We start from the raw sequence: 20,766 nt of genomic DNA on the forward strand, positions 1-20,766 counted from the left end.
AAATGCTATTTATTTTTTTATCATACATTAAACATATATGTAGAATTAAGTTATTATTATAACAAGTAGAATCTACACTTTTACATGGATCTGATATGTGTTACATATAAATAGTAATTAAAAAAACAAATATTTTCAGATATTATTTATTCTATATCATTAATATACCTATACTATATTGTCAACTTCTATTCATTATTCTATTTCATAAATCTAAAGAAAAAAATCAATATTAATTCTATCACTTTGTACAATACCCATATCAAAGAATTTTCAAAAATATGCCTTAAGCTTATGTCATTTTAAATATAATTGCTTTCTATAATATCAGCTTATCTTTTTTATATATTTTTAAATTAAAATTATTTTGGATAATAGTTATTGTCACTTCAATTACGTCAATGCCGTTCGCTGTTGGTACGTCAGTAATACCTTAATGCGGTAGCCAAATCTGTCTGATCAGTCTGATCAACAACCCTCTGAATCCCCTGATCGGATCGGATCAAGCTCACGCGGAAGCCTCTGATCCATTTAGTAATTTTTTTTCCGACGTTGCATTCCTGCGGCTTGGTTGGATCGTGACTTGGATCGGATCACGAACGTAAACATCCATACACTATGAGGGCCGTATTCCGTTATCTGACTATCGAATACTGAAAACCTATAGCACAAACTATAGATTTTCAATATTCTCTTAGGCCGTGTTCCGTTATTGACTATGAGTACTGAAAATCTATAGTTTATGTGACGCAAACTATAAATTACTAGTACTCACAGTCAATAACGGAACACGGCCTTACAGTTAAATAACGGAACATGGCTCATGATGTCATTATTGATATAATACACGCAAGTTTCACAAATCCGTGTGAACTGCAAACTCAGCAAGGTCTTCAAGCAAGTTCAACTCACTTATCTTCTTTTAAACTTGTCGACTTGTGTTTAGTTGCCCAATTACATAAATAAAAAAGCTCTATTGATATTATGTAATTGCCGTGAAAACGAGGACCCTTTAGGAATATTTTTCGCGCGTTTAAGAAAATAACATTTTTAAGATGGCTGATTCGGAACAAAGGAGCAAAGAGAGTTGTAATGCTGAATCCAAGGATTCATCAACTGTAAAGGAAGAGGCTGTGAAACGTGAAAATTCTATATCGAATGGTGAAAAAGGATCTGGGGATGACGCCGATAGCCTTGAAGAGTTGCCACTCGATATTGGTGAACATTATCTTGTTCGAAGATCCGATGATTCTTGGCGTAAGAAATAATAAACTATTGGTTTTATTTAATAAAGCTACTTTTAAATTCTATCCATAAAATTTAACATTGTTTATTATTTTTCTCCTGAATGATTTTTCTTATTTTTTACTGATTTTTCCGTTTTAAGATCTTAAGACCGACTGATGTTCACTTTTATAACCTAAACATTTTTTAAATGACAGATCCAGCTGAAATCATTCAAACACGTTTTAATGAAGCTGAAAATCACTATGAGTATTATGTTCATTATGAAGGACATAATAGAAGGTTGGATGAATGGGTACCACGTGACAGGATTATGTCAAGTAGATTTGACATGAGTGACAGAAGTTGGAAAAGTGGTGATAGAAATTCTACTGGTGATTTGTTGTCAGATTCCTCTGACAGAAAAATAACCAGGAATCAAAAGAGAAGGCACGATGAAATAAATCATGTTCAAAAGGTATTTAGATTTCTATCTTACAAGAAATTACAATTATATTTTTATGAAAAGATGTGTATATGATTAAGAAGTTATATTATTTTTGTTTTAAAGACATACGCAGAAATGGATCCAACAACTGCTGCCTTAGAAAAAGAACATGAAGCTATCACAAAAGTAAAATATATTGATAAGATTCAAATTGGTAATTTCTCTTTTATTTCGAAGTATATGAATTTTTTTATTTCCTTTTAAAGTTACTTACAATAAAAGCAGAAACTCATCATTCTTAAAAGTTAATTTGCAGGCAAATATGAAATTGATACCTGGTATTTTAGTCCTTACCCTGAGGAATATGGTAAGCAGTCAAAGCTGTGGATATGTGAATATTGTTTGAAGTATATGAGGCTAGAAAAAACATACAGATATCATATGGTGAGATAACTTAGAGTAAAGATTAATTGAGTAAAAACTATTTTATTAAAGGAGGATTTTTTTGTAGAGTGAATGTACTCACAGACAGCCAGTTGGTAAAGAAATATATCGAAAAGGAACATTGAGCATTTGGGAAGTTGATGGTAGAGAGCACAAGATTTATTGTCAAAATCTCTGTCTTTTAGCAAAATTATTTTTGGATCACAAGACTTTATACTTTGATGTGGAACCATTTTTGTTTTATATTTTATGTGAAGTGGATAAGCACGGTGCCCATCTAGTTGGATATTTTTCAAAAGTAATTTTTAAAAGACAATCTTGTGGTGTAGTTTCCTATAATTTTTTTTTAATTTACTATTACTAAATTTGCAGGAAAAGGAATCACCTGATGGAAATAATGTAGCTTGTATTCTTACACTACCTCCATTTCAACGTCAAGGTTATGGCAAATTGTTAATTGCTTTTAGTTATGAATTAAGTAGAATCGAGCAAACAGTTGGCAGTCCAGAAAAACCATTGAGTGACTTAGGAAAGCTGTCATATCGTAGTTATTGGAGTTGGATATTATTGGAAATTCTTAGAGATTTTCGTGGTACTCTAAGTATTAAAGATTTAAGGTAAACCTTAAATGTATTATTATCATTTTACAATATTTTATACAGTATAAAAAGTTAAAGAAAATGATTTAATTTTTAGTCAAATGACGAGTATCTCTCAAACAGATATTATATCAACATTACAAAGTATGAATATGATTAAGTATTGGAAAGGACAACACGTAATTTGTGTGACACCAAAATTAGTGGAGGAACATATTAAAAGCAGTCAGTATAAAAGGCCGAGACTCACTGTCGACACTAGTGCTCTCAGATGGGGAGCACCACCTAGAAAAAATATTAAACCCGGCAAAAAGTAAATAACAAATAGTATTTGGAGCATATAAATTTCAATGGCCAATCTGTGGAAAGAGAGGCCAATAACACAACAGATAAAACCATTTGGTGATAAAGACATAATGTAAAGAAATTATATGAAATGTCAATATTATTGAAATTTCACTGATTCTCTAAATTAAAAAGAGATAGTATGGGTAATAGGGTATTTACCCGTTACGAATATAAAAAAATTCAAGCAACAAGTAGTGACTTGGAATTGAAGCAATAGATTTATTGTGAAATCGGTAATAAGTAATAAGATTCATCGTACCAATCAAACATTCGTAATTTATTCTGACAAATAAAATATCTTGTAGTGAAATTTTTATTTATCTCTTTAAGGTCTGTTTGATCAATTACAATTAAGTCAACCACGAGCCGAAAGTGATATAGTTCCTTTCACATGAATTATGCTGCTTTAACTTATTTAGCTAGAGAATTGATCGTTTTAGCTTTTAGTCATAGAAATGATATGAAAAATTTTAAAAAATATAAATTAAGAAGCTATAGTTTAGCTACCGATGACTTATGCATATCTTTCAATAATTTCACTGCATAGTTGACTGTACCAGGAGCTGTACATACTCCATAACCACCATGTCCGTAATTGTGCACCACCTATCAAAGAAACGTTAAATGATAAGCACATATACTTTTCATTAATGAATTTCTATATCTTCATTAATGAAATATTAATCAAGTATAGAATACTACTATAAACCTTTAAATTGGATAATCCATTTGAAAGAAATTCCGCTTCAACTCTGATGTTATTCTCTCTATGTGGTCTAAGTCCAATTTTTTCTTTAACAATATTAGTTTCTTTAATCGAAGGCAGCAAATTCGTGCACCTTTCTAATATAGCGGCTCTCTCATAAGGACATGGTTGTAGATTTTCTGAATCATAGCTTCTTGATCCACCTAAGGTCACGGATCCATCAAAACCAGGTATAATATATGTATCCAATTCACCATAAAAAAAGAATTTTATCCATGGAGCTTTAATCTATATGTAAACACAGAAAAATAGTACAAATTAAATATCACTTGTTTTCATAATTTCAACATACTTTCAAAACTTGCCCCCGAATGGAAACAAGGCGATAATCTTTGCACATTTCACGTGCCCCCAATCCTGTACAGTTCATCGCGTAATCATAATCAACACCTAGATCACCGAGGGTATTTAATGTACGCTCCTGAAATTTTACACCATTTCTCTTCAGTCTACAAAAAATTGTTTTTGTGATTAAAAAAATACAAAATAAACTAATGGTCTGAGGAAAATTAACATCGGAACTAACTTATTTGTAAGCCACGGTAGATAAATTCCGCAATCCGTAAGAAGAGTTTGATAATAAGATCCGTATTTCCACTCACCCTGTACGAGATCGAACTCTTCTTCTATTGCAGGTCTATAAATCGGTACCAATCCTTGCATCCAATGATTCTATTGAACAAATTAATAATGACAAATTACCTGCACGCCTGTAGTATGAAAGATTGATTTTAAAAATACCTCTACAATCTTAAGAGAATTCTTGGAAAATATGTAGCCAGAAATGTCTTTTACGCCAGAACTTGAAGAATCCGTTTTTTTCTTTATATTGTCGTAATAATCATAAGAATATTTAATCCAGTCTCTTGAAATTTGTTTAGACAATAAGGGTTTTCTAAATAAAGAGCTATGCTAACATACAGGATGGCTAATTTATGGGTTTCAAGCTGAAAACCTTGTATAGAAAGACCGATTCTGAGAAGAAATCTTATAATTTTTTTTTTAATATTATCAATATTTGCCGAGTTAAATAAAAATATTTTTAAGCTATGAGTCTGTATGGATTGTTATGCATTTCGGTAAATATTAATAATATAACGATATGAATAATTTCACTAGAGTATTTTATTGCCTATTATCATATCCAAAAAAAGTTATTCTACAATATTTAACAAGTTTGACAATACTATTAAACGCTATCAGTCCAACAAATCTACACCTACACGAATTTTTAAGGTAGTACAGCAAGATATTTTCTTAACTGTTAATGTATGTTGTAAGTTTGAAATAAACAAAATCTTGCTTTACAATTAAATTAATTATGCTAAAATATCGAATAACGGTAAAATCACAATATCCAAGAAAATGTTTTACTTATATTTGCATTGAAGCTGATTATATCACCTGTATTTTGTAAAGCTTCTTTATGAACTTAATTTTTTTCTTGAGGAATTGTTATTTTTAGTTGGATTTTATTTTTAAAGAGTCCTTTTAATCTTTAAAGTGTAGCTCATCATTAGTTTAGACCATCTCGGTTTTATAAATTTATTTATAGCAGTACAAATTAGGAATTAAATTTTTTCGTTTAAATGTCATCTTTTTATTTAAAAGAGTAAATTTGTGTATTAATCATTAAATTTAAAAAACCGAGGTGGTGAATTGGTAAAGTATATTTTAATGCTTAAAATGACTCTTCAAAAAATAGAAGTTGAAGAAAATTAAAAATTTCTTAAGAAAAAACTAAGTTAAAATAAAGTATAGCAAAATATAGATGATAAAATAGCCTCTGACGCAAATATAAGCGTGAGATATTTTCTTAAATATGTATTGTAATTTTACCATTATTCGATATTTTAGCATAATTCATTTAATTATAAAACAGGATTTTGTTTATTTTAAATTTAAAACATATCTTGCCTGCATAGTACATTTCTTATTGTACTACTACTTTAATATAACTTCAACGATATTAACAATACGGAAAAAAGTTTTCACATTTTTGGTAAAAATGCAGATTAAGGTCTTCTCATCGATTTTGTTTAAACTTTGTAAAAATACGTATTTTGGTGCCGTAAAACGAATCCATAATACAAAAAATGTAGAACTTTTTTCAAGTTTTTTTTGGGGGGATTTATATTCTACACAACAGTTTGCCTCATCAAAGAATATTACTGCTGCTCTATTTACACTACTTCACAATCTAAAGTAAGAACATTCGTAAAAACTAATTCTTATTTTATATCAATAAGTAAATTTTATGCAAGCTGATTCTCTTGACAGTGGTCTGTCTTCACACACACAATGAAAATACTAACCCATTAATTCTAAAGTAAGAATTAAATGTTAGGAATACTCTTATACTTTAGATTGTTAATTATACTCTCTGAATAGAATAGAAGTAAAATGCTTTGATGAAGCAAGCTCCTGAGCGGAATATCAAACACAATAAAAAATTAATAACTTTGGGAAAAATAAAGTTCGACATTTTTTCGTTGCGGATTTGTCTTTAGGAAACCAAAATACGTGGTTTTGCAGTTTAAAAAATGAATGATAAACCTTTAGTCTCTATATATACCAAATTTTGTTTGTCATCATTATTGTCACGCATATAAAAGCTTCTAAAAATATTTTTCACATTAGCAATATTTACCGAGTGGCATAACAATTTATGTGGACTCTTAATCTAACCATATTATTACGTAATTAAAAAAATATTGACATATTAATAAATTGTATAAGACGCTTCTTTTCGGAAGTAACAGTTTTATTCAGGATTTTTGGCTTAGTACCCTTAAATCAGACAGCCTATATAATTTGTAATGTACCTGGTTAATTTTTCATTTGGTCCAGAATAGCTAGAACCAACTCTGAAAATTCCTGCTGCTACGTGACTCGTTGTATTAGCGAAATCACTGGCTATCAGGGTAATATCGATATTAGGTATTTCTTCTTGTAACATCGCTGCAGTAGTTAAACCGATAACTCCTCCTCCAAGAACTGCGATCTTCATTGTTTATTAGCTTATTATTATTGACAGCACCTTTTTCAGAATTTAATGTGTGATAAGTATGTCCTTTCAAAATAAAAAAAAATTGCTGAAGATAGTTAGCTTAAATCGAATAGGTGATATTAAAAAAAAATATATCAAAAATATGATATACCAAGTCCAATTGAAAATACACTTTTCACTCATATTATTTTTCGATGTTTGTGATAGAATTTCATATTTATGTCAATAGGGAATGTGCAGAAAATACAGTGATAGCGAAGTATCAATGTGTGACTGTGTGTGTGTATACGTAAATTATACCCTAAAAAGTACCAAAATTGACCGATAGTAGTGTTGATAATGTGTACACACGCTAATATACATTCTCATTTCACTGTAATTTTATCTGGTGTACATTCTTTGTTATCTTAACAAGTACTGCCAACGTGTATCAACTTGTAAATGTATCAGAAAAGTAATTAAAAACAAAATAAAATGACTTACAGAGTATAGTAATAACGGTTGAAATATTTTCTTCAACTTTCATTTGATTGAAAGCGAAGCAACGCGTTTTGCAAAGAGAATTATTCCAAGACCACGACGACCTTCCATTCAACAATCTAACAAAGGTGCTATCATTGAAATCGACAGTTTGTTACTCTCCTCTCTTTCTTATATCATAATTCTACTTTATCGACAGTAACTCTAATTAATATCTTACTTATCAATAAATTGCTAACTTTCCTGGTAAAAAATAAATAATCAAACCTGAAAAGAAAAATAATAAATCGGTAGCTAATTAAGTTACAGTTATTATCTTTATTAGAAAAATAACAATTATAAAATTCGGTCAATATGAATTATTTACACGAAAGGGAATTCGTATATCGATATTACAGAGCGAAAATTTATTTGACAAATTGTGTGTGACCAGTATCGTGAGTTGTGACGGATTTTAATTTTGTTGCATAGTTTGGAAATGCTAGAAGCTTATACAGGGAAGTACCTTGGAAAATTTGGTCGAAAACAAAAAAATAAAGAAACTGTTAAAATAATTAAATTGTCATTTTAAAAGCACGTATAAATTATAAAAAATCCAAGGTACTTCTCTATACAAGCTTCTGATGTTTTCAAACTATATCCAACAACACCACAATTTGCCAAACAGACTTTCGCTCTGTAATGTCGATATACATATTCCCCTTAATGAATAATGTTTACAAGTTGATAATGGGTTTCATATGCATACCGTACATACATCATAATTCAAGTTCATATTATTAAAACTAATTACGAAGAAAGAAGATGAGAATGTAGTTGAATGTACCTACGAAGAAATTATTATAGAAATTGCCGATAGATAGCGTTAATAGTGTGCATATGCGCGCCACTACAGTAAATGTATATATATATATTCTATGAAATACCACTTTATTGATATGCAAATAGCGAATAGAATGTCTTTTGGGACAGTTTAATGAGAGTATGAAGTGTAAAATGATGGGAGCGGAGGGTTAGAGAAATAAAAGAGGAAGAGAGGGTAGTCGATGGGAATGCTAAAAGAAAGATGAGTAAAGAGTAGGAAGAATAATTGCTGTGTATGCACATATGCACGACGCATACTTGGCACATAAAGCACGGCTACCAGGACATGGCAGAGAATGTTAAATTTAACCCACGATGCGTGAGAATAAACATAAGTCACCGTGAGTCCTTGTAAGGCTAGAAGGCTTAGCTGGGGAGGCTGGGGACCATAGTCCGTTCTTTGCCGCTTGTTACGGCATCCGCGTCGGCCTAAGCAAAATCTATTTTTGATATTTCTTAATTTGTACCGTGCTTTCGTCTTAAGTTACGGCTCGCGTCTCCCAGTGCGTTCTGAAAAGCCAAAAAACCAATCGCACGTGAAAAACACATGGCCGCCACCCAAATACCAATCGGCCAGATACGCTATAATGTATTTCACGAATAGTTTCCATTATTGTTCAAAATATGCTCTCCCCATTATATCCTTTCGCAATCTATAATTTTATACATTCACTACATGTTTTCCTCTATAGAACTTTAATATTTCAAGACGTATCTCTGCTGAGGAAGTCGTGTATTTGTATTTTTCTTTTACTACGTCCTTAGTATAAGTTTTAATATTTCGAATAAAGCACTGCGACAATAAACGAGTAAAAAAGCTTATAAAAAACCGGATTTCTCTTTTATATAATACGGTTTTATTACCATCATCATTATTCATAACATTAAACAATAAGAATAAAGCGCCGAACAGCAATATGAGCCGGCATCCATGAGCCACGAGGTCGTCGACTCCATTACGATGAAACAACCCTGTTTTTTCGAGTGTTGCAAATGCAAATTAATATATACATATATACATATATATATATATATATATATATATATATATATATATATATAATAAAGTGCGAGTGGCAGGACCGAGGAGGCTACAGTAATAAATTCATTTACGTCAATAAACAAACAGTCGTGTTGTGTAAACTACAAAGTACAATATACAGTCTGATAAATGTGTAGAATAAAGGCACTTGAGTAGTTCTTTTGCTCTCCAAATCCTTCTTCGATCTTCCTCCTGGTCCTCCAAATCTCCCTTCCTGTTCCCCAACTCCCATCCCAACTCTTCCTCCCCAAAAATCTCCCGTATCTTCGCATCTCAAAGGGGTACAGTGATAGGGTTCGGCCATTGTCTGTGGAAAAGGTGACCCAAAGAAAAAGAGGTACGTTGCGGACGATTTTTTCCTTATATCCTGACAAGGTAAGCCAGGTCGGCCGTTTAGAAGCATTTGCGGTGAACGATGCCAGGGCCTGATTCGTCGTACTCCTGCTTGGAGATCCACATCTGCTGGAAGGTAGAGAGGGAGGCCAAAATGGAACCACCGATCCATACGGAGTACTTCCTCTCGGGAGGAGCGATGATCTTGATTTTGATGGTGGACGGAGCCAGGGCGGTGATTTCCTTTTGCATACGATCGGCGATACCAGGATACATGGTGGTACCACCGGAGAGGACGGTGTTGGCGTAGAGGTCCTTACGGATGTCGACGTCGCACTTCATGATCGAGTTGTAGACGGTCTCGTGGATACCACAGGATTCCATACCCAAGAAGGATGGTTGGAAGAGGGCTTCCGGGCAACGGAACCTCTCGTTACCAATGGTGATGACTTGACCATCGGGAAGCTCGTAGCTCTTCTCGAGGGAGGTGGAGGCTGCAGCGGTGGCCATTTCCTGTTCAAAGTCCAGGGCGACGTAGCAGAGTTTCTCCTTGATGTCACGAACGATTTCTCGCTCAGCGGTGGTCGTGAAGGAGTAACCACGCTCGGTGAGGATCTTCATGAGGTAGTCGGTGAGATCGCGACCAGCCAAGTCCAGACGGAGGATGGCATGGGGTAAAGCGTAACCCTCGTAGATGGGTACGGTGTGGGAGACACCATCACCGGAGTCCAGGACGATACCGGTGGTACGACCGGAAGCATAGAGGGACAGCACAGCTTGGATGGCAACGTACATGGCTGGGCTGTTGAAGGTCTCGAACATGATCTGGGTCATTTTTTCACGATTGGCCTTGGGGTTGAGGGGGGCCTCGGTTAAGAGGACCGGGTGCTCCTCTGGAGCAACCCGAAGCTCATTGTAGAAGGTATGATGCCAAATTTTCTCCATGTCGTCCCAGTTGGTGATTATACCATGCTCTATAGGGTATTTTAGAGTCAGGATACCTCTTTTGCTTTGAGCCTCATCCCCTACATAACTGTCTTTTTGACCCATACCCACCATCACACCCTGTTTAGTAGAAAGAAAAAATTATCAATGGAATGCTTCATCAGCAGTTTCTATAGAGTTACCAATTTGTTTTTTATGGTTTTTAATTATAAATTAATAGAATTAGAAGGAACCAACTGTTTTTTTTTAGTTTTGATATGTGTAATAACAATAATAAGTATTAAAAAGAATATTATTATCGACTTGAGTTCTTATAACAAATAATAAAACTAACATAAAATTATTTTGTTTCTTTAAGAAAAAAGGATAGTTATTGGCAACCCTATCAAGTATCCACTACTTATTGGTAGTTTTCAGTTTTACTAACCTGATGTCGAGGTCTACCAACGATTGATGGGAAGACAGCGCGGGGTGCATCATCCCCAGCAAATCCAGCCTTGCACATGCCGGACCCATTGTCCACGACTAGTGCCGCAACATCATCGTCACACATCTTGATCTATTTCTCTTTTCTATTCCCTTTCTTTTAAATTTTCTGCACAAAAAACAAAATCAAACTATTTTACCTATAAAAATCCAATTATAATCGTAGCATTAAGAATTGTGTTAGAATATTATGTTTACGAAACAGAAATACTCAGACAACTCGATCTTGATATTCTGATGATTTTAAGGATGTTAAGGGAGATGATTCTAGATTTTTTGGTAAGGTAAAAATAAGTTGGAAAAATGTTGAAAGGGATATAAAACACGATAGAATAATTTCCACTGTTCACATTATCCAATTTGCACAAACTACCTTAGCACTGTAAATATTTTAAGTATAAGAATCGGAAGACTACTGTCGATCGGGTTCTTCTAGGATGCAATTATCCTTAATATTTTCTACTCGTCAAATCAGTCAGGCACTCTGCAGAAGATTAGCAGGTTAAAGGAAAGAAAAATCGGTAATACGATGGTTAAGCAAAATAAAGGAAAATCGTGGGAAAAAAAAGAAAATCGGCACTGAGAACTTTGTTGAATGAATTTACCGTGCTTGCTCGGTGGATCGGCGGTGGAGACGTCGCGTTTATAGGGGGGCGTTCGTCGTGCAAGAGACCGCGAGCGTCGAGTGGTGCAGTGCCGTTGCTGTAGGGTCCCTTTATCCATATCGGTTAGCAGCCGAAAATAGCGATCCGCCCCTTACATGGAAATCTGCCGGTATGCACTCCCCCTGGCCGCAAGCGTCTAGCCTAGAGTCCTTAGTGGCCCTAACGAGACGCCGAGCGACGCCGAGCGTCTCGCGAAGCAGCCCCGACGCCCTCGGATCCAAATAAGGTCTCGCAGACAACCAGGGCCGACGCCCCGACAATCACATTTTACTTGATTCAAAAAAATCTTGCACCTCTCAGCAATTTCTTTAATATAATAAATCATTTTTAAACTCTCTTTCCATTCCAAATTCTCAAACACCCAACACTCGCGTATTATTCGTAAAACACACTAGCACCCTCTGAATAATTTATTTAATGTAAGCAATAGTTTATTAAACTCTCCTCTCATTCCAATCTTTCAAACAATCAATAGTAATTTTTTACTCAAAAAAGAGAAACACTCGCACTCCAGAACAATTTGTTGATTATACAATAAATCATTTCTGAACCTTAATTTCAATCTACTTGTCTGAAACTCTTCCCATTTACCTTTATCCTCAAAGTTCTATTTATCATTTTACAGGTTTGTAAAAAAAAGAAAAATAATATATATAATTCTCTCGATTCAATATAGTTTTTTATACCAACCAGCGAATTCTGACTTACATTGATAATTTTCAGTGATTTTTAAGCCTTTTGGCAAGAAAATTCATATTTTCGTGCGAACTTCGTTCATTTCTCAAACGTCCTACTGGAGCTTGTTCGTTTGGCTATCATTAATTTTCCAACTGTGAAAATTGACCATTAATCACTTGACTCGTAGAAATTTCGGAATTATAATTACTAATGATAATTTGCTATAATTATATTTTGTTAGTAAAAGATACTTCTATAATTATTATAGATTTTAGGAAAGGATGAGTTGTGAGTTTGGTAAATCGTGGGATTGTTTGAACTGGTTGCAAGAGTTAGGAGTCCAGAGTTAAAGTTTAAGCATATTTTTTAGAGCGTTTTAATTAGGAATTGCGATTAATTAGTGCCCGGGGCGACGCGAAAGCATGATCCATCGTTAGTCCCCTCCACTTTTTGCCTCTAGCCGAGTAGCTGCGGGCAGATAGAAAGTTTCGCACTGCTGAGTTTTAACCCCGAAACGGCGCGCCTTTGTCGATTAAAAGCTCGATGTTGGTTCCAAGTGAATCGTCCTTCTAAATATTAGAATAAAAAATGAACACTTGGGAAATAACGAAGAATTCTACCAATGAAGAAATATACCGAAGAGCGAGGACCGGAAATCCCGAGAGGACCAAAGAAATTCTTGAAACTTTTATGGAACTAAGGTGCTAATTTGCATTATTGTATTATATATAGGATATAATAAAATTTAGTAAATATTTATATGTAGTTTCTATAGTATATAGCAATTTAGTCTATTTTAAAAGTAGCTTCCTCGGTTGCGCACTTGACGGTTGGGTCCTCTACTACCCCGGGGGGTTTAAAAATAGAATACAACCATAATTGGACATCTGTCTAGGCATGAATCATCTCACGGCTTCAAAACAATTTTTTTTCGTACCTTTAAAATTTCACGCGTATCGTCCCTGATACCTTGTTAGAAAAATTCGCATTTCTAAGTTTCCTCACTATTCGCTGAAATTTGCTTCGGAGCAAAGCTATTTTTTTATTATAAATCAGAATTGTGTATAACAGAAGATATGAGAGTAATCATATCTAATGCATTACCAATTTGTTAAGGAACTCACAATTTCGATAAATAAAGTATTCCATTTCCTTCATTCGATAGGTCATTAGTAAAACGTATGACTTTCATTCCGTAGATTGAAAATAAATTTTCTCTCTAACGAAGAATCAATTGGCAAAATATATATATAGTCATTCAAAAAATAAGCAGCTTTTTTCACAAACTGTGCAATACTACCAGCACATATTATAAGCAACAAATTATGAAAATTAAGCTCTAGTATCAGTATTCGAGAAGCTTACTAAAAAAATCTGTGTGAGTGTCGTGTGCGCGTGAAAGAGAGAAGATGTAGGTTCTTTGAAAGAAAGAAAAGAATTCATTTAAACCGCTTAAGAATATAAGATTAATTTATTAATCCATAAACCTAAGCGTATATACAAAAAGATGACAATTATACTCAAACGACAATCGCACAGAGGACTCGTCGTTTCGTACAAAAAGTACCGATAGTATAATAACAGAGTATGAAGACATGACCAGACAAAGCGATGCGGCAGTGAAAGGTGCTTATCAGGGTATAGTTGTAGGTGTAGCAATAGTTGGTCAGGATTGCTCCAGGGTTTAGAAGCATTTGCGGTGGACGATGCCAGGGCCTGATTCGTCGTACTCCTGCTTGGAGATCCACATCTGCTGGAAGGTGGACAGGGATGCCAGGATGGAACCACCGATCCATACGGAGTACTTCCTCTCGGGAGGAGCGATGATCTTGATCTTGATGGTGGATGGAGCCAGGGCGGTGATTTCCTTCTGCATACGGTCAGCGATACCAGGGTACATGGTGGTACCACCGGAGAGGACGTTGTTGGCGTAGAGGTCCTTACGGATGTCGACGTCGCACTTCATGATCGAATTGTAGACGGTCTCGTGGATACCACAGGATTCCATACCCAAGAAGGATGGTTGGAAGAGGGCTTCCGGGCAACGGAACCTCTCGTTACCAATGGTGATGACTTGACCATCGGGAAGCTCGTAGCTCTTCTCGAGGGAGGTGGAGGCTGCAGCGGTGGCCATTTCCTGTTCAAAGTCCAGGGCGACGTAGCAGAGTTTCTCCTTGATGTCACGAACGATTTCTCGCTCAGCGGTGGTCGTGAAGGAGTAACCACGCTCGGTGAGGATCTTCATGAGGTAGTCGGTGAGATCGCGACCAGCCAAGTCCAGACGGAGGATGGCATGGGGTAAAGCGTAACCCTCGTAGATGGGTACGGTGTGGGAGACACCATCACCGGAGTCCAGGACGATACCGGTGGTACGACCGGAAGCGTAGAGGGACAGCACAGCTTGGATGGCAACGTACATGGCTGGGCTGTTGAAGGTCTCGAACATGATCTGGGTCATTTTTTCACGATTGGCCTTGGGGTTGAGGGGGGCCTCGGTTAAGAGGACCGGGTGCTCCTCTGGAGCAACACGGAGCTCATTGTAGAAGGTGTGATGCCAGATCTTCTCCATGTCATCCCAGTTGGTGATGATACCGTGCTCGATGGGGTATTTCAGGGTGAGGATACCTCTCTTGCTCTGGGCTTCATCTCCAACGTAGCTGTCCTTCTGTCCCATACCAACCATCACACCCTGGTGACGGGGTCTACCGACGATGGACGGGAAAACGGCGCGAGGTGCGTCGTCTCCGGCGAATCCGGCCTTGCACATTCCGGACCCATTGTCCACAACTAGAGCAGCTACTTCGTCGTCGCACATTTTGTTTCTTTGATTTTACTCTCTGCAACAGATAATTATCCGGTTTTTAATCATGTTTTTATCTTTTTGTTTTTTAATTGTTAAATAATTAAAGATTACTACGAGGTACGCTTGATTATACACTGAGATTAATAATATCATTCTTGGAATGAGTGAAGCATAATTTTATTGGTAACAATTGGGTTGATTCGAGAAGTATTTCTTTAAGGAACGTGAATATAGTTTTAATAATGAAATAATAATGAAGGTCCATAAATATTTATTTGATTCGATTAATAGTTGTAAGTAAATACAATTTTTTTCAGTGTAGTAATGATAATAATAATATTGCAGGTGCTTTGTCCCAGTTGCCTATAAAGTTCGAATAGAAGCAGGGATTTTAGAGAGGGGGAGTGGCAGCGTCGGCAGCACGATGTGGCTGTGCGTCGCGACGCTATTTTTGTGCTTCGCGGCGCTAATTTTATCCGAACGGACGGACGCTCCCTAATAAGTTCAAGCGTCGATTATGGTGGCTGACGCCAAAAATGGCGAGATGGTGTCGTGATTAAAAAGCATAACGTACAGAATTTTATGCACTAAGGTAAGAATAGTAAAAAAAAGGCCATAAAATCCCCCATTAACATAATTTATCCAACTTTCGATTAAACATGTGTATATTTAAAACGCTCTATTTCTATTTCTATAAAAACTCAAATTTTTTAATTTTTTATTTTCTTTTTATATTATTGCAGTAAGCCCTTTCATTTCATAATCGAGTGGTTGCATAATTCTAATATTGACTGCGGAAACTATATTTCCATAATTACAATATAATACTTCAAGGAATAATAAAAAAAAGTTATATTAATCTTTAATAATAAATATCTCGATAAAAATGAAGAAAATTCTCGGCAAAATTGTTAAATAACATTATTACGAAACAACGATTTTATTCAATAATTTCTGAGGGAATTGTTTGCTTGCAGAATGATGCTTTCGTACATTGAGCATTCGAAAGGAAAGAATCACGTGAATCTGCGTGAGAAAAAAGTAGAAAAGGAGCCAAAAATGAGGTAACAGGCGGATTACCGGCTTATGTCAGAGGTGATAAATTTTGCAAACGAGAAATTCAGCAGTCCAAGGCAGTTTCACGAGGATTGGTAGCGAGCCAAAAGGAGGCGTACGAGTGATTAAAATGTTCACGTGGTTCTTGTGAACTTGAACTTGGATCAATCGAATCAGGATATAGCAAAGAATTCCCTTTAAGTCTAATAAGAAAAAAAGGTAATTAAAGAAAATGGAAAATATCGAGGAACTATGATTCTTATAAAAAAGAAAATAATCTATGAAAATGGAAAATATTAAAGAACTTTGATACTTATGAAGAAAAATATAATTTAGGAAAATGGACAACATCGAGGAGCTTTGGATTTTATGAAGAAGAAGTTAATCTAAAAATATATCGAGGAACTTTGAGTTTTATAAAGTGAAGATAATCCATGAAAATTAGTAGTATCGAGGAAAGATAAACTGAAAGGAAAGAAAAATTTGAAAAGGAACGGTTGTACCATAATGGTAAGTAAAGTTTAAAAGTATGGATGAGTGAAAGGAACGGGAGAGGGGGTGGGGGACTAATCACTGAGTTGTATCACTGGGTGAAATCCTTGCACTATGAGGAGCGATTCGTGGTTGATATAAAGAACACTGGTCGAAAGTATCCATATAGATAGGTAGAACGATGAGGTTTTAGCGAGTTAAGTAAAAAAAACTTAAAAGAAAGGTGCCAATGGGCCCTTTGCTTGGTACATACCGTGCACGGGACAGAGTTGAGTGGCGTCTGTGCCGGGAAGCGTCGCGACGTCCAATATATGCTCTCGCGAGGACGCCCCCGCATTTTCCTCAGATGTTTCTCTGCCGACAGGCACGAAAAAGGATCGCATCGCGGGGCGTCGCGACGCTCGCCCAACTAGGCGGCCGACGCGAGCCCTAAGCGGACACCGAACGATACGCACAGACGGAAATTCCCTCTCCCCTTTCTCATACACACATTCTCTCTTTCACTCTCTATCTCTCATAAACCTATATATTCTCTTCCACTCTTCCTTTTTTTTACTCACCTACAAGAAAAGAGCCTACTTATTTGCACTTGTAGGATCTTTGATCCTATAGTCACATAAATAAATTTCTATATACTCAGCTAACTTTGGTTTCTTCTTTCTCTCTCTCTCTCTCTCTCACTCCACCTCTCACCCTTTCTTCCTCATCTCAAACCTACATTTATCACGCGTCTCCTCCATGAAAATTCTGTCTCTCTTCTTCCTTCTATCCCTTTTTACCCTTCTCCTTCTAATTCTATTTTTCTTACCATCTTCCTTTTCTTTCTCCTCGTACGAATATATTTCTCTCGTAGCAAAAAACTATATTGGTGCATACCCGTTCCCACTTTTTTATCCAGAAATTGAATTCATATTAGATCAATTAAATATTTTTCAATAATATTCCACAAATTTGATAATAGAGAGGTAATTACTATAATAGGCCAAAAGAGACGTCTCGAGGATCTTCCTTCGCTCTCTTGAACGAATTCCTCTTCTCCCACTTTTCACGGTAAATTCGCTCCTCCAGTTTTGCCCCTTTTTCCTATCTATATCTGGAGGTACCCTGCCCAAAGCCAACTTCTTTCTTTAATTCTATCCAATTTAACGTTGTACACACTTTAAAAATAACATGCTAATAGTAAACAATTAAAATTTTTTCTCCAATTATTTGCCATAAAATTATTTATTCAGTTGAACGTTTTCTTTAAACAAAGATAGAAATATTAGTTAAAATTAATCAACAAAGCTAATAAATTAATTCAATTCACGAAAATTCTAGAGCTGAGTAAATTTCTTTTTTGCAACGAGTAAATGTAGATTAAAATTTCATAAATATATCAAAGTTCGCGTAATTAAGAAAATTTGAGGTTGGATAGAAAATTAATTATCTATTCAGAAAGATTAAAGAACAATTTTTATATTTCAGATAATAAGAAATTTATTTTCTTGACAATAAATACTTTAATGATTCTTTTTTTTTAATAGTTATATTTTCACACTGAAAACATTGTTTTTCCTTCAAGGTGTTTTTGGAGATTTTTGACACATTAAAAATGTATGAATTAAAATGCTTTTTTTCTAGTCGACACACCTACTTTCTATTTTCAGAGAAAGAAATGTAAAGATAGCAAAAATGACGAAACGAAAAAGGAAAATGTAGTAAAATTTGTTATACTCAAGTTTTTCATTAATGAATGGCGGAAAAGCCAATTACCATTAACATGGTTCAGTTTGAAACAGAAATAACTATAGCATGCCTAATGTAGATAGGAATCTGTGTTTATAATAACAAACTAGAGGTTACCCGAAATAGATAGACCTTTTGAAAACTTTGTACGAAAGTTGCTTTTACTCCAGTGACTATAGAGAAAAATGATCACCATTTATCGATATATCGGTTTTAAGTAGAAAAGGCCTTTTTCTGGCTTTTTATCATGAAAGGAAAAAAACTTCTTAATTCTAAAAATATTACATAATAATCTTGAATAATTGATGTATACAAGAATTTGCTTGATTAAAAATTAAAAATTTTTTGACGAAGCAACAGCTTCTAAGATTTGCTCAGTGCTACATTCAGGACGTTCTAATAGACTGAAATAAAAACAATTAGTTTGTTGATCAAATGCATTCTAATGCTTTGCGTGAACTTCAAATTTACAAAAATCGAAATAATAAATAAATAAATGATTTGAATGAGAATATTCAAGGCACATGATTTTTTTGTCAGAATAAAATTTTTATTTTCCTTGCAGTGTTTAAAAGCAAGTAATATATTTAATTGTGACTAATTAAATAATCATTTATTTGATTAAATAAGTTTTTCTCAGTACACAATCAAATGCCCCTCTTAATCTTACGAACTGAAATATTGTGAATGATGAACAATTCATCGATAAAGTTACATGTGACTTTTTCGTGACTGCATGGTTTTCCGACAACTTTTTGATGGTCGAAGATGGTGATTAAATTAATTTCGCTGCTATAAATTGTGGGAGGCAAAAACTGGCCGGGGAAGTGCAGCCGGATTTAACTTCTACGGAGAGGCTGATCCGAACCATACGCGAGCCGTTTCTGATAGTTAATTCTTGCTGGCTTTCCACCGTGGATATATCAAAGCAGCACAGGAATATTTCGAGATTACGCGCATTGACGGAAATAAACCTTCCGATACCATTACAGTAGTTTTTCAAGACTTTTAATAACCATACTTATCTAGTCATAATATTTTTCAATTACAATGCCCCATTATTCCCCTCAATCGTTCTTACTTTCTATATGTAGTTTTATTATAGGCCACACACAAATACCAGCATAGACGAAAATAAATCTTTCTATACCCTTAGAAGGGGTTCCTAAGATTTTCACAGCCTGCAGTTATCCAGTCACAACATTTCTCAACAAACACCCCAATATTTCTTCCTCAATCATTTCTGCTTTCTACGGGTAGTTACACAGATCATGCACATTTACTAACTCAAAGACATTTCACGTATCTTCGGGGCAATACACAAAGATCCTATATTATACCTACTTCTCACATTCGCTTTCAATTCCCCTATAAAAGAATAGTAGCTACTTTGTAGGGCGAACAGGAAATCATTTTATTAAAGAATAAACAAAATTAAATCTTTTCAAAAGACATAAAATTCTGGGTCAAGGCCATCGGTCGATCTAATATCACAACAATAGGGGTATATATTGTAATGTATTTCGAGATTCGTATTCTACCAGCGAGATCAAATACGGATCCGTAGGAGATTTGGAAATTTAGTGTTACAAGAATATCTGTTGCAAGTGCACGTTCGTTCGTCCACTCTACGAAGTATACGTAGCTAACGCGTGTATACTTTTATTTATAAATCATACAACCTCCACGTACTCGTGTAATAATGTTGTATAATTAAAAATAGAATAACTGATAACTTAAACTTACTAACTGCTCTGTCAAATTTAAGAAAGAAACTATTACACAGTATTAACAAATGAAAAATCTCATCATTTACATTCTAAAGTGGTTTGAATAGTCATATGTATTCTTCCTATCTTTCCAAATCTCTACCAGAGGTTCTATAAATCTGTACGCTATAGTTTGGTGACCAAAAAATACATTTGCCAAGTCGCGGGGGTGTATCTAAACGTATACATATAAGAATATCTAACGTGACCCAGTTTTAGAATCTTGAATAAAATTTTTGAACGAATCCTCTTCCCTCAGAACCACTGCCAAATGTTTCTAGAAATATTTATCTGCAATAATAAGCGATCGCAGTGACGTGATAATGTCCGAATGTGAAAAATTAAATCGGTTGACACCAGAAAAGATTTGATTGATACAAAATTCGTGAGGTCGATGAAAGAGGAAAAGCGCAATAGATATTAGATATATATATATATATAAAGAGAGGGAGAAAAAAGGGCAAAGGAACTGACAATAGATTTAGATCGTGGTGTGAGATAATGTATATTTAGCCTTGACCATCGTATAACAATATAATATATAGTATATAGATAATGTATAATATTTACAAAATAAATTAAAGTA

General features: G+C 34.8%; 5 protein-coding genes across 10 annotated transcripts in view; 1 reads left to right on the top strand and 4 right to left on the bottom strand.

The window, feature by feature from the left end:
- Positions 1-863: 863 nt before the first annotated feature.
- On the top strand, positions 864-3,164 carry mof (males absent on the first). Its single transcript, XM_066727296.1, has 7 exons — positions 864-1,257; positions 1,443-1,702; positions 1,796-1,886; positions 1,989-2,116; positions 2,184-2,414; positions 2,489-2,733; positions 2,813-3,164. The coding sequence occupies exons 1-7, from the start codon at positions 1,056-1,058 to the stop codon at positions 3,030-3,032; spliced, it is 1,377 nt and encodes a 458-aa protein (XP_066583393.1). The 5' UTR covers positions 864-1,055; the 3' UTR covers positions 3,033-3,164.
- Positions 3,165-3,319: 155 nt separating this feature from the next.
- Daao1 (D-amino acid oxidase 1) lies at positions 3,320-7,475 on the bottom strand. Of its 6 annotated transcripts, none has more exons than XM_066727298.1 (8): positions 7,323-7,454; positions 6,991-7,140; positions 6,655-6,902; positions 4,571-4,724; positions 4,356-4,501; positions 4,122-4,278; positions 3,773-4,057; positions 3,320-3,669 (listed from the first exon to the last, which is right to left on the bottom strand). In XM_066727298.1, exons 3-8 carry the CDS (start codon positions 6,837-6,839, stop codon positions 3,556-3,558), a joined length of 1,041 nt encoding a protein of 346 aa, XP_066583395.1. In that variant the 5' UTR covers positions 6,840-6,902; positions 6,991-7,140; positions 7,323-7,454; the 3' UTR covers positions 3,320-3,555. The 6 variants fall into 6 exon arrangements, with proteins under 6 accessions (XP_066583395.1, XP_066583396.1, XP_066583398.1 ...); XM_066727299.1 differs by having other exon boundaries at positions 6,991-7,212; positions 7,323-7,452; XM_066727301.1 differs by lacking the exon at positions 6,991-7,140 and having other exon boundaries at positions 7,323-7,475.
- A 1,548-nt stretch (positions 7,476-9,023) lies between these two features.
- On the bottom strand, positions 9,024-11,804 carry LOC136773639 (actin, muscle-like). The gene is given in 5 exon segments (XM_066727441.1): positions 9,024-9,829; positions 9,831-9,842; positions 9,844-10,623; positions 10,931-11,098; positions 11,595-11,804. Coding segments are annotated over 4 exon segments (1,455 nt in total). The 5' UTR covers positions 11,057-11,098; positions 11,595-11,804; the 3' UTR covers positions 9,024-9,292.
- A 1,966-nt stretch (positions 11,805-13,770) lies between these two features.
- LOC136773640 (actin, clone 205) lies at positions 13,771-17,074 on the bottom strand. The gene is made up of 2 exons (XM_066727442.1): positions 16,937-17,074; positions 13,771-15,169 (listed from the first exon to the last, which is right to left on the bottom strand). The coding sequence occupies exon 2, from the start codon at positions 15,145-15,147 to the stop codon at positions 14,017-14,019; it is 1,131 nt and encodes a 376-aa protein (XP_066583539.1). The 5' UTR covers positions 15,148-15,169; positions 16,937-17,074; the 3' UTR covers positions 13,771-14,016.
- Positions 17,075-20,666: 3,592 nt separating this feature from the next.
- LOC136773638 (actin, muscle-like) overlaps positions 20,667-20,766 on the bottom strand; it is a 2,832-nt gene continuing 2,732 nt past the window's right edge. The window contains 1 exon segment of the mRNA XM_066727440.1: positions 20,667-20,766. This exon segment is cut by the window's right edge and continues 1,135 nt beyond it. The gene's annotated coding sequence lies outside the window, so the exon portion shown is untranslated.

The sequence above is a fragment of the Prorops nasuta genome, unplaced genomic scaffold (genome assembly GCF_024137725.1).
Source record: "Prorops nasuta isolate Cenicafe-Biocafe unplaced genomic scaffold, Cenicafe_Pnas_1.2 PNAS00005, whole genome shotgun sequence".
In the NCBI taxonomy this organism is placed as follows: domain Eukaryota; kingdom Metazoa; phylum Arthropoda; class Insecta; order Hymenoptera; family Bethylidae; genus Prorops; species Prorops nasuta.

Bases quoted from the DNA above. Each gene is read 5' to 3' on its own strand.
- mof (XM_066727296.1), top strand. From the start codon at position 1,056: ATGGCTGATTCGGAACAAAGGAGCAAAGAGAGTTGTAATGCTGAATCC. The intron at 2,117-2,183 runs GTGAGATAACTT...ATTTTTTTGTAG, and splicing joins AAACATACAGATATCATATG to AGTGAATGTACTCACAGACA. The intron at 2,415-2,488 runs GTAATTTTTAAA...CTAAATTTGCAG, and splicing joins TAGTTGGATATTTTTCAAAA to GAAAAGGAATCACCTGATGG.
- LOC136773640 (XM_066727442.1), bottom strand. From the start codon at position 15,147: ATGTGCGACGACGAAGTAGCTGCTCTAGTTGTGGACAATGGGTCCGGA.
- Daao1 (XM_066727301.1), bottom strand. From the start codon at position 6,839: ATGAAGATCGCAGTTCTTGGAGGAGGAGTTATCGGTTTAACTACTGCA. The intron at 4,502-4,570 runs GTATTTTTAAAA...TTTGTTCAATAG, and splicing joins ATTCTCTTAAGATTGTAGAG to AATCATTGGATGCAAGGATT. The intron at 3,670-3,772 runs GTTTATAGTAGT...TTTCTTTGATAG, and splicing joins ATGGATTATCCAATTTAAAG to GTGGTGCACAATTACGGACA.